At 48.3% G+C, this 14,394-nt stretch overlaps 1 protein-coding gene across 1 annotated transcript in view; it reads left to right on the top strand.

Annotated features, from left to right (window-relative positions):
• Positions 1 to 952: 952 nt before the first annotated feature.
• Positions 953 to 14,394, top strand: part of LOC136140335 (polycystin-1-like protein 2) — an 86,164-nt gene continuing 72,722 nt past the window's right edge. The window contains 5 exon segments of the mRNA XM_065898405.1: positions 953 to 1,253; positions 3,734 to 3,898; positions 6,014 to 6,212; positions 9,662 to 9,762; positions 12,762 to 12,921. Of these exon segments, the coding sequence (XP_065754477.1) occupies positions 953 to 1,253; positions 3,734 to 3,898; positions 6,014 to 6,212; positions 9,662 to 9,762; positions 12,762 to 12,921 (926 nt within the window).

The following is a 14,394-nucleotide window of genomic DNA, read 5'->3' as shown; positions in this document are numbered from 1 at the left end:
TCTAGAAGTGGAATTGCTCCATTACAGAGCTTGTACTTTTAAAATTTTTGATAGGTATTGTCACACTACCCACAATAGAGGTTGTACCAATTCATACTTGCATCAGCAATTGGTGAGAGAGCATGTTTCCCCACATTCTGGGGGTGTGTTTGGAAACATTGTCAGAGATCATTTCATATAGGGCCTTGAATACAAAGCCAGGAGGTTTGAACTTGATCCATTGACCATGGACACCTGTTGGAGGGTTTAGGCAGTAGGTGAGGATGGGCAGTTTGAAGTTTTAAAGGCTTATTTTCATGATGACATCAAATAAATTTTGTAGGAAATTTTTATTCTCAAACAGGCATGAGTGGTAATGTGATGAGTCAGAGAGCAGAAAAAATCTCCATTAGGATTGAAGCCATGTTGGGGAGAAGGTGATTATCATCTGGGCACAGCGGCCACAGACAGTGGGGTTGGATATGAGCTCAACTTGGTTTCTTTTCCATCCATAATTCTAGCTTTCCCGCCAGTTTCCTTTTATTGCATACTTCCCACAAGCTGATGGCTCCTCGTGAAACATTTAGCCCTGAAGGGTAATGACATAAAAACCGATAACAAGGAATTTTTATCAGAAGCTAATGGTTCACCCAATGACAAGCAGACAAGTGATACAGCAACTTTATCTTTCTCTACAAGACCTTTTTGCAAATTAGTTGGATTTGGAACTTCATGGAACAAAGAGCTGGGGGAAGCAAAAATGCAGACACATTAACAAGATGTGCATTAACAAAAATGCAGACACTTAACAAGATGTGCATTAACAAAAATGCAGACACTTAAACAAGAAGTTAGTCACTATTATGTGATACAACAAGAGAAGGAAAGATGGACGGCAGCCAGTTGTGAAGGCACGAGCATATGAAGGACCTGAGAGCCAGGCCCATCCAGATGCTCCAGCCGTGGTTCAAGGATGAGCACCTTGGCCTTGGTACTCTTGGGGCTTGCCCTGGGGTTTAGGGCCATTATGGCTAAGCCAGAGGATGGCAGCTTTTGCTCTAAGAGCCAGGTGGCTTTCAGAGATGCTTGCTATGAATTTGTGCCTCTCGGCCGCACCTTCTATAGTGCCCAGAGCTGGTGTGAGGAGCAAGTAGGCCATTTGGTTTTTATTCATGGTGAATCCACCCAGCTATTTCTGCAGAAGCACCTCACCCAGGACAGGGAACGGTGGATTGGACTCACATGGAACTTGGCTTGGAATGATACTACAGAAGGTAGGTGCCACGATAATTTTGTTTTATGGGGAGCCTGTGGCTGTGATTCTCACCATAGTTTCTTACTCAGAGCTCCATGGAACAAATTAGTACATCCCAATTCTCATGGTAAGGAGACCCTCCTTTTTGGTTGTTTTGTGGATCAAATAAAAGAATTCTTGTGCAGTACCTAGCACAGAATCCAGCTTGTAGCTGACATGCTAGAAATGTCCCTTTCTTTGCTTGTGCCTAAGACTAGCTATGGCTTCTTCAGTTCTTGCTAGAATAGTGCCTGGCACTGTCCTGAGTGCTCCACGTCCATTTTCACAGTGAATGCTTATCATAACCGATGAGACAGTTATGATTGTTGTCCCTATTTTACAGATGGGAAAACAGAGTCTCAGGAAATAATGACTAAGCTATTTTCAAAGCACTTCCACATGTCCTTCCCCCACTTGTTATGAGGCTGGAGTGGGTTAAGTGCTTAGCACAGCTCAGTTCACATTAGACAGTCTCATGGTAACAGTTGTCCTGGAAACCCTACCTTACCCTTCGCTCGGTGAGGACCCCTTCCTCCAACCCCCGCATGTTCAGGTGAGTCCTCCTCTTTGCACCTGTAGGATCTTGTCCACACATTTAGGAGAGCACTTTTGGCATGACTTCAGTTTTTAGTTGTCTTCCCCCCAGACTATGAGTTCTTCAAGGGAAGGAACCATTATTCTGGTCGGTTTTGTTTTCCCAGTGTCCATACACAACAAAAAATGAATGTCCGTATTTAAGCCTTACCCCTGCCCCATGAGGCAAGCACTGCTACTCTTATTTTATGAATGAGGAAAATAAGTCCAGAGGGATGAAATGAGTTGTTCAAGATGACAGCGTCCTGCTACCTCCCATTGCCCAGTAGAAGCTGCTGGGTTTTATAAATGAGTAGCTTGGTCTGGGCTGAACACCTGTAGAAATGTACCAGCGTGGATGGAAATACTTTAATAAAGGAGCAGCCGGAGAAGCTCATTTTAGGAAACTCACAGCCAAGAGATTTGAATTCTAAAATGCATCTTCAGGCAACATCTACTGAATGGTTTCTTGCTTTGTAGATGCAGAAATTGTGGATTTCTGTATATCGGACACCCATTCACATGCAGTTAAAGGAGCGTGTCTATTTAAAATCTCCAAGGGATACTGCATGGCTGCTACAGAAAATGGGGTAGATCTGAGTAGGCTGATACGTCCCAACCTCCATCGCTCAGTGTTATTTAAGAAGCAAGGGACTGTCCTGGCTGTGTGCGATATGATGGCATTTATGTAACTATATTTCAGGCATTCATAAATGTTGATGTATGGATACAATTCATCCTGGAACAATTTTCAAGAAACATAACAATAATGGGAGTAGTCCATAGGTTGAAAGAGGGAAGATGTTTTCACTTTATACCCTTTTATGTTCTTTGAATTTTTTTAACCATATGTATGGATTTCTTTTCCTTAAAAAAATGATAAATGTATTTTTGAGTCTTCACAGTAAATAGTTTACAGCCAGTGTTTTCTAGACCTCTGGTGTACCTCTGTATTACACACACACACACACACACACACACACACTTCAACAATCATGTTGGTGTATTCAAGGCTCTGAAGAGTACCAAAATCATGAAAATTGCTTCCACTTTAACTCAGTGCTGCCCAAGTATATTTGACAAGGGCCCCTGCTTCTCTCTGGAGTATGTCTTGCCATCCCGAGGCACACTTCTGTGCTCTTTTTTATTTTATTTTTTAAATTAAAAAAATTTTTTTAAACCTTAAAAAATTTTTTTAAATTTATTATTATTTTTTTGGCTGCATTGGGTCTTCGCTGCTGCGCATGGGCTTTCTCTAGTTGCGGTGAGCGGGGGCTACTCTTTGTTGCGGTGTGCGGGCTTCTCATTGCGGTGGCTTCTCTTGTTAGGGAGCGCGGGCTCTAGGCGTGCTGGCTTCGGTAGTTGCAGCATGCGGGCTCAGTAGTTGAGGCACGTGGGTCCTAGAGCTCGCGGGCTTCAGCAGTTGTGGCTCATGGGCTTCAGTAGTAGAGGCTTATGGGCTCTAGATGCAGGCTCAGTAGTTGCGGCACACGGGCTTAGTTGCTCCGCGGCATGTGGGATCTTCCCGGACCAGGGATTGAACCTGTGTCCCCTGCATTGGCAGGCGGATTCTTAACCACTGTGCCACCAGGGAAGTCCGGTGCTGTATTTCAAATTGTGGTTACACATTACTGGAAGCATCATCTATTTAATCAAACCTCTTTGTATGGGCTCTTGGGCTCGGCACCCCGGTTTGTAGGCTGAGACCTTATCTTGGAAGATAGTGGCTAGGTGATGCCCCTTCACTGGCATGGGACAGAGAGGCCTTCAGCCTGTCAGCACTGCCTGAGCACCCACTGCACACAAGGAGTGGAGCTGGGGCAAGCTCTCTGCACACCAGGATCAGGAGGACCCTTCCAAGTCCTAGTGGTCATATTCCCATCCCAGGGCCCAGGATCTGGCTGGACACCTCAAATGTGAGCTACAGTCACTGGCGCCGAGGGCAGGATGCTTCTGTAACCAACCCCTGGGGCTACAATGGGAGAGACCCTTCCTTCGGGTGGTTGCCCTCGGACAACTGCACACAGGAGTTTGCCTTCATCTGCGAGTTTGGTGAACTGGCCTGTGCTGTGGGGTCTCCTTCCTTCTTTCTTTCTCTGACTCTCTCTGTCTCTATCTCTCTGCATCTCCTTCTGTCTTGTTCTCTCTTTTTCTGTATCTCTCTGTCTCTGTCTCTCTGTCTCTACCTCTCTAAATGCCCACAATCTCCGGCTGTGTGATGCTCTGTGTCTCACTTCATCTCTCCAGCTCATGTCCCGCTCTCTCCCTGTCCACTTACCTGCCTACCTGCCCTCTAGTCTCACTTGTCTCTCTGTCTTCCCCTCTCATAGCCCACATTAGAGGGAAGTGCTCAGCCCTATCTCTGCTCCCTTTCCAGTCTTCCCATGAAGAGACATGTGGTCCCAGGAGGCTGTTCTCACTCACCCTTGACTCCCGCTCCCTGGTCAGCCCGGCTTTGAGCCCCTCACCCCCGCATCTCACTCCCAACTCCCAAATCCCCCCACGCTCTGCTCTTGTGCCCTTTCCAGCTGCTGCCTGTGGTAGGTCCCTTTTGTGGGCCCTGGGAACCCCTTCTTGGGGACTTTGTGTGCAAGTCCCCGCAGGAGTGGCCCGAGACCCACACTGGGTCCTGCCTGCCATGGGGGGCCTGGTCTTGGAGCTGAGCTGCCTTGTGGTCCCCTGACCCTCAAGCCAGCCTTGACAGAAGGTTCTGGGCTTCCAGGCCCAGTCCCCTCCCTGGTTCTAAGCCCCTCATTGGAGACTCTGGCACCCAGGCCCCAGTCTGGGTTCAGACACTTATGGGGACCCCTGCTATATATCCCCCACAGTCAGCTTTATAGATGCCACGCAAGCTTAACTTTCCTGCCTGGCCGATTCGGAAAAGTCGAAAGCTTTGTGGACCTGTGGGTTGTGTAGCTTCCTCACTTCTTACCAAAGCTCCCCGCCAAACCCCATCCCCTTCCCCACTCCCACTGCAAGCCTGTCTCAGCACCGTCGGCCCCCAGGGTCTTGCAGTCCCTGGCACGAAGTCACACTAGGAAGAGCTAACATACATCCAGCAGGAGTTCCCGGCACTGAGCTGTACGTGCCTCTGTGCACTTATTCATCACACAGTAGAAATACCTCCATCATTCTGTCGCAGGCCCATGATAAAGCTAAGAAAAGTGATGCTCAGAAAGGGTAAGTTCCACACAGCTGGGAGGTGACAGAGATGAGACGCGAAGATCAGAGAGAGAGACTGGGAGACACTGTGCTGCTGGCTTTGAAGATGAAGGAAGGGGCAGCCTCTAGAAGCTGGAAAAGGCAAGGGAATAGCTTCTCCCCTAGAGGCTCCAGAAGGAACCAGCCCCGCCCACACCTTGATATTAGCCCAGTAAAGCCCATTTTGAACTTCTGACCGTAACTGTAAGAAGATAAATTTGTGCCGTTTAAGCCACTAAGTTTGTGGTCATTTGTTACAGCAGCCATTAGGAAACGAACACAGATCTTGATCTCAACCCCTGCCCTGTGGCGGTCCCATCAGGCAGACGGGCCTGAGTCTGAAGCCAGTGTTTCCTACTTTCTGCTGTGCACGTCTGAGCCAGGTCATTCTTTATCAACAAATGTTTACTGAGCACAGACCACATGCCAGGAGCTGGGCTGGAGTGGGGTTTCAGCACAGTGACCCCACAGAGCCCGATGTTACCACAGGGGAGGATAATAGTGCAGCTCATAGGACTGGCATGAAGACTCGATGAAATCACTCATGCATTCAGCAAATGCTTGTTTAGCATCTATGATGTGCCAGGCATTGTTTTCAGAGAAGTCTCAAGGAAGGCACTCGAAACAGGTGGAATGATACTTGCCACTTTTACAGCCCTGACCCTACTTGTACAGACTCATCTGATCCTCCTAACGACTCCCCCCATAAAGAGGAGGCACGGAGAAGCTGAATAACTTGCAGAAGACCACACAGCCCGAGTGTGGCTGGGCTGGCCCTGACCCTGGGCAGTCTGGCCCCAGAGCCATGCTCATGCCCTCCACATCATCCCCTTGCTGAGTCAGCTCCCACTGTGTCCTTGCATCTCACAGTCCTGACCCCTGAGACCCCTCTGCTTCCCATTACCTGGGCACTTTCCCATCTGTGACCACGAGCCCTCCTTAGGTGTCACCTTACCTTTGCCACAGGTGTCGGCCAGAGTCTGGCCTGCGAGAACCTCAATGCCACCATGCACTGTGGCTCAGGGGAGGTGATCCAGATCCAGGATGCTTTCTATGGGCGCCAGACTCCCCATTATTGCATCCAGGGTGCCGGGGACCCCTCAGACCTGGAGGAGGAATGCAACTGGGTCAGCGTCAAGGACGAAGTGGCAGGTAGGGCCCAAGGGCTCTGTAGCTCTGGCTGCAAATGCAGGGCACTTCCTGGTGTCCTGTGCCCAGCAAAGGGTCTGGAAGGATTGAACAACCTTCATATCTGACCTTGGGCTTCCATCATATAGGAAAATTGGCCAGTCTGCCCACAGTACCAAGCAGGGGAGTAAGGGGGCCGTGGCTCACCCTTCACCTGACATCAAACCCACCTGGCGGGTCAGGTGGACATTTTCCTCCCCACCCCAACTGGGTGCAAAAACGTTGCTTTCTTTTTTTAATTTAAATTTTTAAAATTTCGAAATACTTCAAACGCATGTACAAGAATGAAAAAAGTTTCAGTGAAATCCTCTGGACCCACTACCCAACTTTGTCAAATCTTAGTATTATGCCATATCTGCTTAAGATTCCCTCATTATAGAAATGAATAAAACATTAGATTCGTATCATCTGTCTTGATACATGTTGTACTAGTTTGTTTCACTTATTATGTAACTATATCATAGTTTGTCTTTTCCTCTATTGAGAGATGTGCAGGATTGTTGCTTAATCCTTGCTATTGCGAATAGTCCTGAAACAAACAAACGTTCCAGGTGGTATCTCTCCTGTTCTGGATGGTATCTCTCCTTCACGTGGGAGAGTTTCTCTAGGGTCTTATTTTTCTAAATCAGATTAAATCTGCCTCTGAGCCAGGTTTGTCTGGTGACAAGGATTTTCCCTTGGAAAGAAACTTGCACCTCTCCCCGCCACATCTGACCCACATCACCCCTCCTCCCCTTAGAGCAGGCGTGGGGGAAAGAAATGCCGACATCAGCCAGTTGGTTCTCTTCGTCTCGCCTCGTTGCCCCAGCACTCCTGAGGCTGTGGCCCACCAAGGAAGAAAGGCCCGGAGGACGGGCCAATGGGTGTGCCTCCTTCACAGATGGAGCTCAATGGGCTATTTCCTTAAAGGCCCAGATGCAAGCTTCCAAACCTTGTAGCCACACCCAGAGGGCACATTGGATGGGAGCCCTGCATCCTTTTGGGGAGGGTTGGAGGAGATCTGGGCAAAGCCCCAGGGGGGCTGTTTGTACCTAAGTGTCACCACCACTCATTCATTCAGTCAGTTTGCTGACAGACGTTTATTGAGCACCAAAATTGTGCCATGCACTATCTTGGGCTCTGTGGATGCAGGGATGAATCAAACACAGTCTGTTCTTCGAAGGGGTCACAGTCTAATGGGGAGACAGAAACAAATACAGGCAATTACCTAGCACTGTGCTCAATGTCACACAGAAGGGAGAAAAGGTGCTGTTTAGTTACTCATGCAAGACTCATTTTGTACCTGCTATGTATCAGGTACTGTTCTGTGTGCTGGAGATAGAGCAGTGAACAAAAACAAAGCAAAACAAAACATTCCCTCTCTCTTGGAGATTGTAGTCTAGTGCTGTGGATGCACCTAGTAGGGTACAGATCTCACACTGAGGGGTATAGCAAACTGGGTCCCAGCAGGAAAACAGAAATCATGCTAGGTCTTCCAACAGAGGGAATTTAATGCAGGGAATTGGTTACCCAATTACTCAGTCACGGAAGTGCTGAGAAGCCGAATAGGGGATGATGATCCAACCCTGAGATTAGAGGAGCAGAAAGCCGCTACCACCCCAAAGGGCTGGAGGGACAGCCATGGGGGATGTCACACCAAAACCAGAAGTCAGGGCCACCCGGCAGGTGCTAGAACCATGATCTGCCCTGTGGGAGCAATGACCACGGAGGGAGGGATGGGCCCCAGGGAGCTGGAGCTTCAGAGGAGATGTGGTGAGAGAGAGGGCAAAAAGCACCCTGCCCTGTACCTCTTCCCGTCTGGTGCAGGCAGACTTTGAACCCCCAAATTCCCACCCTAGTCCCTGGAACTGAGGGTATGATGAGATGCCATGCCCATGAATATGTTAACTTACGTGGCAAAAGGGTCTTTGTACGTGTAATTATGGTTGCTAATCTTAAAATAGGGAGATTATCCTGGATTATCGAAGTGGGTACAATCTAATCACATGAGCCCCTCAAAGCAGAGAATTCTCTCTGGCTAGAAGCATAAGAGAGGGGTGGCAGATGGAGAAGTCAGTGAGATTCAAGTATGAGACAGATCTGACTCCTCACTGCCAGCTCTGAGAGACAGGGGGTCACATGGGAGGACTGGAGAGAGGCCTCTAAGAGCTTAGGGTGGTCCCAGCTGATAGCCAGCAAGGAAATGGGACCTCAGTCCTACAGTCCCAAGGAACTGAATTCAGCCAACAAGAAGAATGAGACTGGAAGTAGATTCCTCCCCAGAGCCTCTGTGACACCTTGATTTCAGCCCTGTGATACCCTGAGCAGAGCCCAGCTGAGCCCACCCAGACCTCTGACCTCCAGAAAGGTGAGGTAATAAATGTGCTGTTTTATGCCACTACGTTTTTGTAATTTGTTACAGCAGCCATTGGAAGTTAATATGTCGTCTTCAGTCTTCCATCAGTGCCTGCCAGTGCACAGGGCAGTTTGGGAAATGTAGTTCCCTGCAATTTGGAACCAAGTAGGGTGAGGGTGGATCTGTGGACCAACGGTCAAAGGGCTGGTCACCTTCCCAGAAGAGGTGAGATCTAAGCTGAGACCTGAAGATATGATAGGAGTCACGCAGGAAAAGGACAGCTGGGTGAATGGGGATGGGTGTTCTGGGGAGAGGGAGGAACCCATGCAAGTCCGAGGAAGAGCGTGGTAGGTGCAGGGAACTGCAAAGCACTCAGCATGGGGGGAGGTGGGGCACTAGTGCCTGAGGAACCCAGACCCTAGCCCCAGGATGTTGGGGAAGCACTGGAGGGTCACAGCATCTGCCTGTCCCTTCTCCAGGCCTCTCTGTAGGCATCTATTATGTCTACATGGGCAGAGGGAATGGGTGTTGGGATGACCCTGAGGCTTCTGGCCTTGGGTCTCCACACTCCTCCCTCCTGTGGGCACCTGGTGCCCGTGGCAGACACAGGGTTCCTAATCTTGTGCCCTCTTTGCCAGTTCTCAGGATGTAGGTTTCTAACTTAGACCATCTGAGTAGATGCTACTGGACCAGTGGTTCTCAAAGTGGGGTCCCTGGGCCAGCAGCATCGACATCGCCTGGAAGCTTGTTAGAAAAGCAAATTCTCAAGCTGCCCTCCAAATCTACTGAATCAGAATCAGGGTCTGGAAATTTTTGTCTTCATAAACCCTCCAGGGGATTCTGGTATTCTGAAGTTTGGGAACCATTGTGCTGGACCCTGAGATATTTGAGGGCAGGAATCCTGCTTGTTTCTCCCCCAGCACCGGGCTCAGTGCCCGGTCTTCAGGAGATACCAACAGGTACTTGTTGGGGGGATGGTGGGTGAATGAACGAATTCAAGGTCACTCATCTCTGTCTGACCCTATCCTTTAATGTCCTTCACACAGTTTCTGCTTCCGCTGGGATGTGGGTGCCTCCCAGGCCAGTGCCAGGGGGCTGCAGGCCTGCCAGGGGGCAGCAGATGGGACCTACTTTGGAGACCTGTGCCCCACCTGGGGCAGTTACCTGTGGGTGCAGTACCACTGCTGGGAAGGTGAGTCCCCAACTTGCCTGGGTGTGGGAATTCCCTTCTTATCTCTAGCCCTCCTTGGAGCAGAGGGTGCAGCTATCCATGGGGGTGGATCTGCTCAGTACTGAGAGACCTCCTCACCCAAAACTGCTGCCCTGTGGCTTGCCCTCCCCACCTGGCTTAGCTGCGGGGTAAAGCATTTGAGGTTCAGTTGCAAAACAAGCCATCAAGCCAGAAGTTGAAAAACAACTGTTTTAACCCCAGGACGCTTCAAATTAAATTTCATGCGGTGACCCAATAAACACAACAGACAAAACCAAGATTACTTGATTGGAAGGATTCCCACATGCCACACGCACTCAACCACCACCCTCCCTGTAGACTGCCATTTTAGAATGCACAGGGACTTTTACAAATCTAAAAAACCATAAAAATAACCCATATTACCAGAATTTATAAAAGTTTTATAAATCAAGAAGGAAGAATCCCTCCCTTCAATTCAACAATTCTACTCCTCATAAAGAAACTACTCAATTGTTTAGAATAAATTCTTCCCTGCTTTTTAAAGTGTTTTCATAGACATGGCTGTGTATGAACGTATAGATGTATATGTCTACAACTCAATTTTTTTCACTTAATAATATATCCTGGACATCTCTCCAAGTCACTACCTTATTCTTTTAATGACTGCATAGTATCCCATCGTAAGATTATGTCAAAATTTATTTAACCCGTTCCCCTCTTTTTTTAAATTAATTAATTAATTTATTTTTGGCTGCTTTGGTTCTTTGTTGCTGCACGCAGGCTTTCTCTAGTTGTGGTGAGCGGGGGCCACTCTTCATTGCGGTGCGCGGGCTTCTCATTGCGGTGGCTTCTCTTGTTGTGGAGCACGGGCTCCAGGCGCGTGGGCTTCAGTAGTTGCAGCACGTGGGCTCAGTAGTTGTGGTTCACGGGCTCTAGAGCGCAGGCTCAGTAGTTGTGGCGCACGGGCTTAGTTGCTCTGCGGCATGTGGGATCTTCCCAGACCAGGGATCAAACCCATGTCCCCTGCATTGGCAGGCGGATTTGTAACCACTGTTCCACCAGGGAAGTCCAACCTGTTCCCCTCTTGATGGACCCCTTTTGGGGTTGCTTCTGAGTTTTTGTTGTTATGTATCACTCTGCAGTGCTCTCTTGTGCATTCTTGTGCATATATCTTGACATACGCCTGGGATTATTTTTAGAGGAGAGATCCCTCGTAGCGGAAATGCTGGGTCACAGGGTACGTGCATTTTAAATGTTAGTAGACATTGCCACATTACCCTCCAAGATGGCTGTATCGAGTTCATTCCTATCACAGTGTGAGTGCAAATTTCCCCTCAAGCTGGGACGCCACATTATGCCATTGTCCAACCAATTAATCGGTCAGAACGGCAAATTCTACCGAGTCCGTGAGTAATGGTTCAAGGAACTCTGAAGGGGAAAGATGAGTCAGAGAAGGTTGGGGTCCCCAGGGGCCATCCAGGAGAGCGGGGTCCTTGGGGACAGGAGGAAGAGGGCTGCACGGAGGAGAGGATGCAGGAAGGGGGGGTGGCACTAGTTTGCAGAACACACTTGGGTGGAATAAGAGTGAGCAGGGTGTCTTGTTCCATTTTCTGGGAAGAGAGGCCACATGGTTTGGCAGCACTTTCCGTTTGGTGGTTTTCCTCCTGGACAAAGGGTGCCCTTGGAGATCTGCCAGTTGCAGCCCTGCTGTCATCAGACAGACGGGTAGCTTAGGGGTAGGGGGGTGAGTTGGGTCTGGCTACCACATGGACCAGATTTTCTGTCCTGACTTTGATTTCAAATATCTTGTCCCTCGTGAATCGGTGGGTTCTGATCACCGTCAGTTTCTGATTTCTGAAGGGAAGGACTTCATCCAGCAGTATCCCCTGCCCCCCAGCTCCTGCCTCTGTGCCCAGAAGGGCCTGCTGCACCCTGAGTTTCCTCGGATGATCACGAATCCGTACCAATCAGGACCACAGTGGCTTTCTGACCAGCTCAAGAAAGTCCTTTTCATTTGCATTCAGGTCCTTACATATTTTCCCTTCTCATTTAAGTCAGAAACCAAAAGACTGTGCCGCACCCATCAGCCCATGGCTGGGTGAACCGCCACAGATTCTACCCCTCACCCCATCCTCCAGGCCAACTTGTAAAGCTCAAATTTGTAAAATTTAATGTGCACTAAACTGCTAACGATGATTCATCAGCCACCCTAGCCAAGGAGATTTTCCTAAAGGTGCTTTGCCTCTTGCCTTTTTAATCATTATAAAATACACTTAGACAATCAATGGATCCTGGTTAAATAAATTAGGGTACATCGTGCAGCTATTAAAGAGTATAAGGCAGCTCTAACTGAATTCATATAGAACAACCTCCAAAATATTCTAAGTGAAAAAAATGGAAGGTGCCAAATAGTGAACAGAGCACCATTTGTATAAATAGAAAAGTATGTACATGCTTGTGAGTGTGTAGGTATCTCTGGAAAGAGACCCAGGAGACTGGTAACAATGGCTGCCTCTGGGGAGCAGAACTGGGGGACTGAGGGGTAGCAGTCGGGGAGGACTTTCTTTTCACTGTAGACCCTTTTGTACACTTCAGATTCTGTATCTGGGTCATGTATTACCTAGGAATGAAAAATAAAATTCAAAAGAACTTTAAAAAGTAAAAATTTTAAGACTTTAAAAGCCCCACTAAAGATAAAGGTCAGGTAGATAGAAGAAAGTAGGTTTTAAACAGAAACATCTGCTTTGCAACAGCAAATGGTATTTTGAGTTCTGATGTGCAGGCCTGAAGCTGATGGTGGGCAATGAGAGTTTCATCTTTTTTTTTTTTTTTTTTTTTTTTTGCAGTACACGGGCCTCCCACTGCTGTGGCCTCTTCTGTTGCAGAGCACAGGCTCCGGACACGCAGGCTCAGCGGCCATGGCTCACGGACCCAGCCGCTCCATGGCATGTGGAATCCTCCCAGACCAGGGCACGAACCCACGTCCCCTGCATCGGCAGCTGGACTCTCAACCACTGCGCCACCGGGGAAGCCCAAGAGTTTCATCTTTCACAATGTCACCATTTCCCTTACATGGCTCCTCTGTCCCTACATTGGAAACCTGTCCTGTATAATTAATATGGGGGATGGCCACACTTTTGATCCCTACTACCCCACAAGGTAAGAGGAATTTCTGAGTCTTGAGAAAAAATGTATCAGTCAGTTTCTGCTTCATAACAAAACACCACAAAACTTAGTGACTTACAATAATAATTATAATTTTTCATGGTTCTTTGGATCAGCTAGGTGTCTTTTCTTGTCTGGACTACCTCAGCTGGATGGCCTAGGAAGGCCTCATTCTTTTGTCTGGCAGTTAGCTGGATGTCAGCTAGTGGCATGTGTCACTCATCACCCAACAGGCTAGCCTAGGCTCATCTGCATGGTGGCAGAAGAGTTTCCAGCAGGGAGTGAAAGCAAGGCCCAATGTGTAAGCATTTTTCAAATCACTATTTGTGTCACATTTTCTAATGTCCCATTGACCAGAGCAAGTTCCATGGCCAAGCCCACACTGAACAGGTGGAGAAACAGTCTCCACCTGTTGGTGGAAGGAGAGGCAGAGTCACAGTACAAAGGGGCATACATATGGGAATGGGAGGAATGGTGCTCACAGGTTTTCTCAATGGAGAAGGTCACTCAAACAGTCATGGAGAGCTGGGTCCTTTTAGCTCGGCTCTGCGGAATCTCCCGAGTCACTGTCCAAGGAGTCAGTAACGGGGTGAAGAAGATGCTCACCTGCGTGTACGAATGTTTTTTGTTGATAAGGATAATAAAAATAATAGTAGCAATATTAATAACAGTCCAGCTAAGCAGCTTTCACACCCAATCTCACTTAATCCTCACAACAACCCCATGAGCAGGAGCTACTCTGTCCTGAATAACAGCCACTCACCATATGAGCTGCTGGGCCCTTGGAATACAGCTGCTCTCAACTGAGATGTGCTGTAAATGTAAATGCACGTGGGATATTGAAGATGTAGCTCCCTTCCCATGAAAGAATGTAAAATATCTCACTAAGTGATGTTTTGATACTGATTACACATTGAAATGATAGTATTTTGGATCTACTGGGGTTAAGGAAATAATTTTTTAAAATTAATTTCACCTGCTCCTTCTCACTTTTTTCAGTGTGACCATTAGAAAGTTTACAATGACACACGTGGCTCACACAGTTTCTGTTGGACAGTGCTGAACTACATAATCATCTTGTTTTACAGACAAAGCTACTGAGGCTTCAAGAGGTCCAGTAGCACTGCCCAAGCCACGCAGCTGGTGAGTGACAGCATAGCCAGGCAAGCCAGGGCTGCCTGGAATCAAAGCTCAGGCTCTTAGGCTCTTAGGCCCTGGTGGAGAACACAGCACACAGCATCGGGGCCCAAGGGCACCAGACGCTGCATCCTCCAGGGAAGAGTAGCTCCCCAAGCTGATGGCAGCTGAACACAATTCATAACATTTCAAAGTCCTACCTGGGCCTGGAATAAGCTCCATTCTACCCTGCTGGGTGCCCCAGCTGAAGGGGTGCCCCATCAGTTCCAGATCCTCCTTGGCATCTGGCTCATTTCAGAGAAATCAAGGATCCCCACGAAATCATGGAGG

The sequence above is a fragment of the Phocoena phocoena genome, chromosome 20 (genome assembly GCF_963924675.1).
Source record: "Phocoena phocoena chromosome 20, mPhoPho1.1, whole genome shotgun sequence".
Classification (NCBI taxonomy): domain Eukaryota; kingdom Metazoa; phylum Chordata; class Mammalia; order Artiodactyla; family Phocoenidae; genus Phocoena; species Phocoena phocoena.
This window is presented reverse-complemented; position numbering and strand designations above follow the sequence as displayed.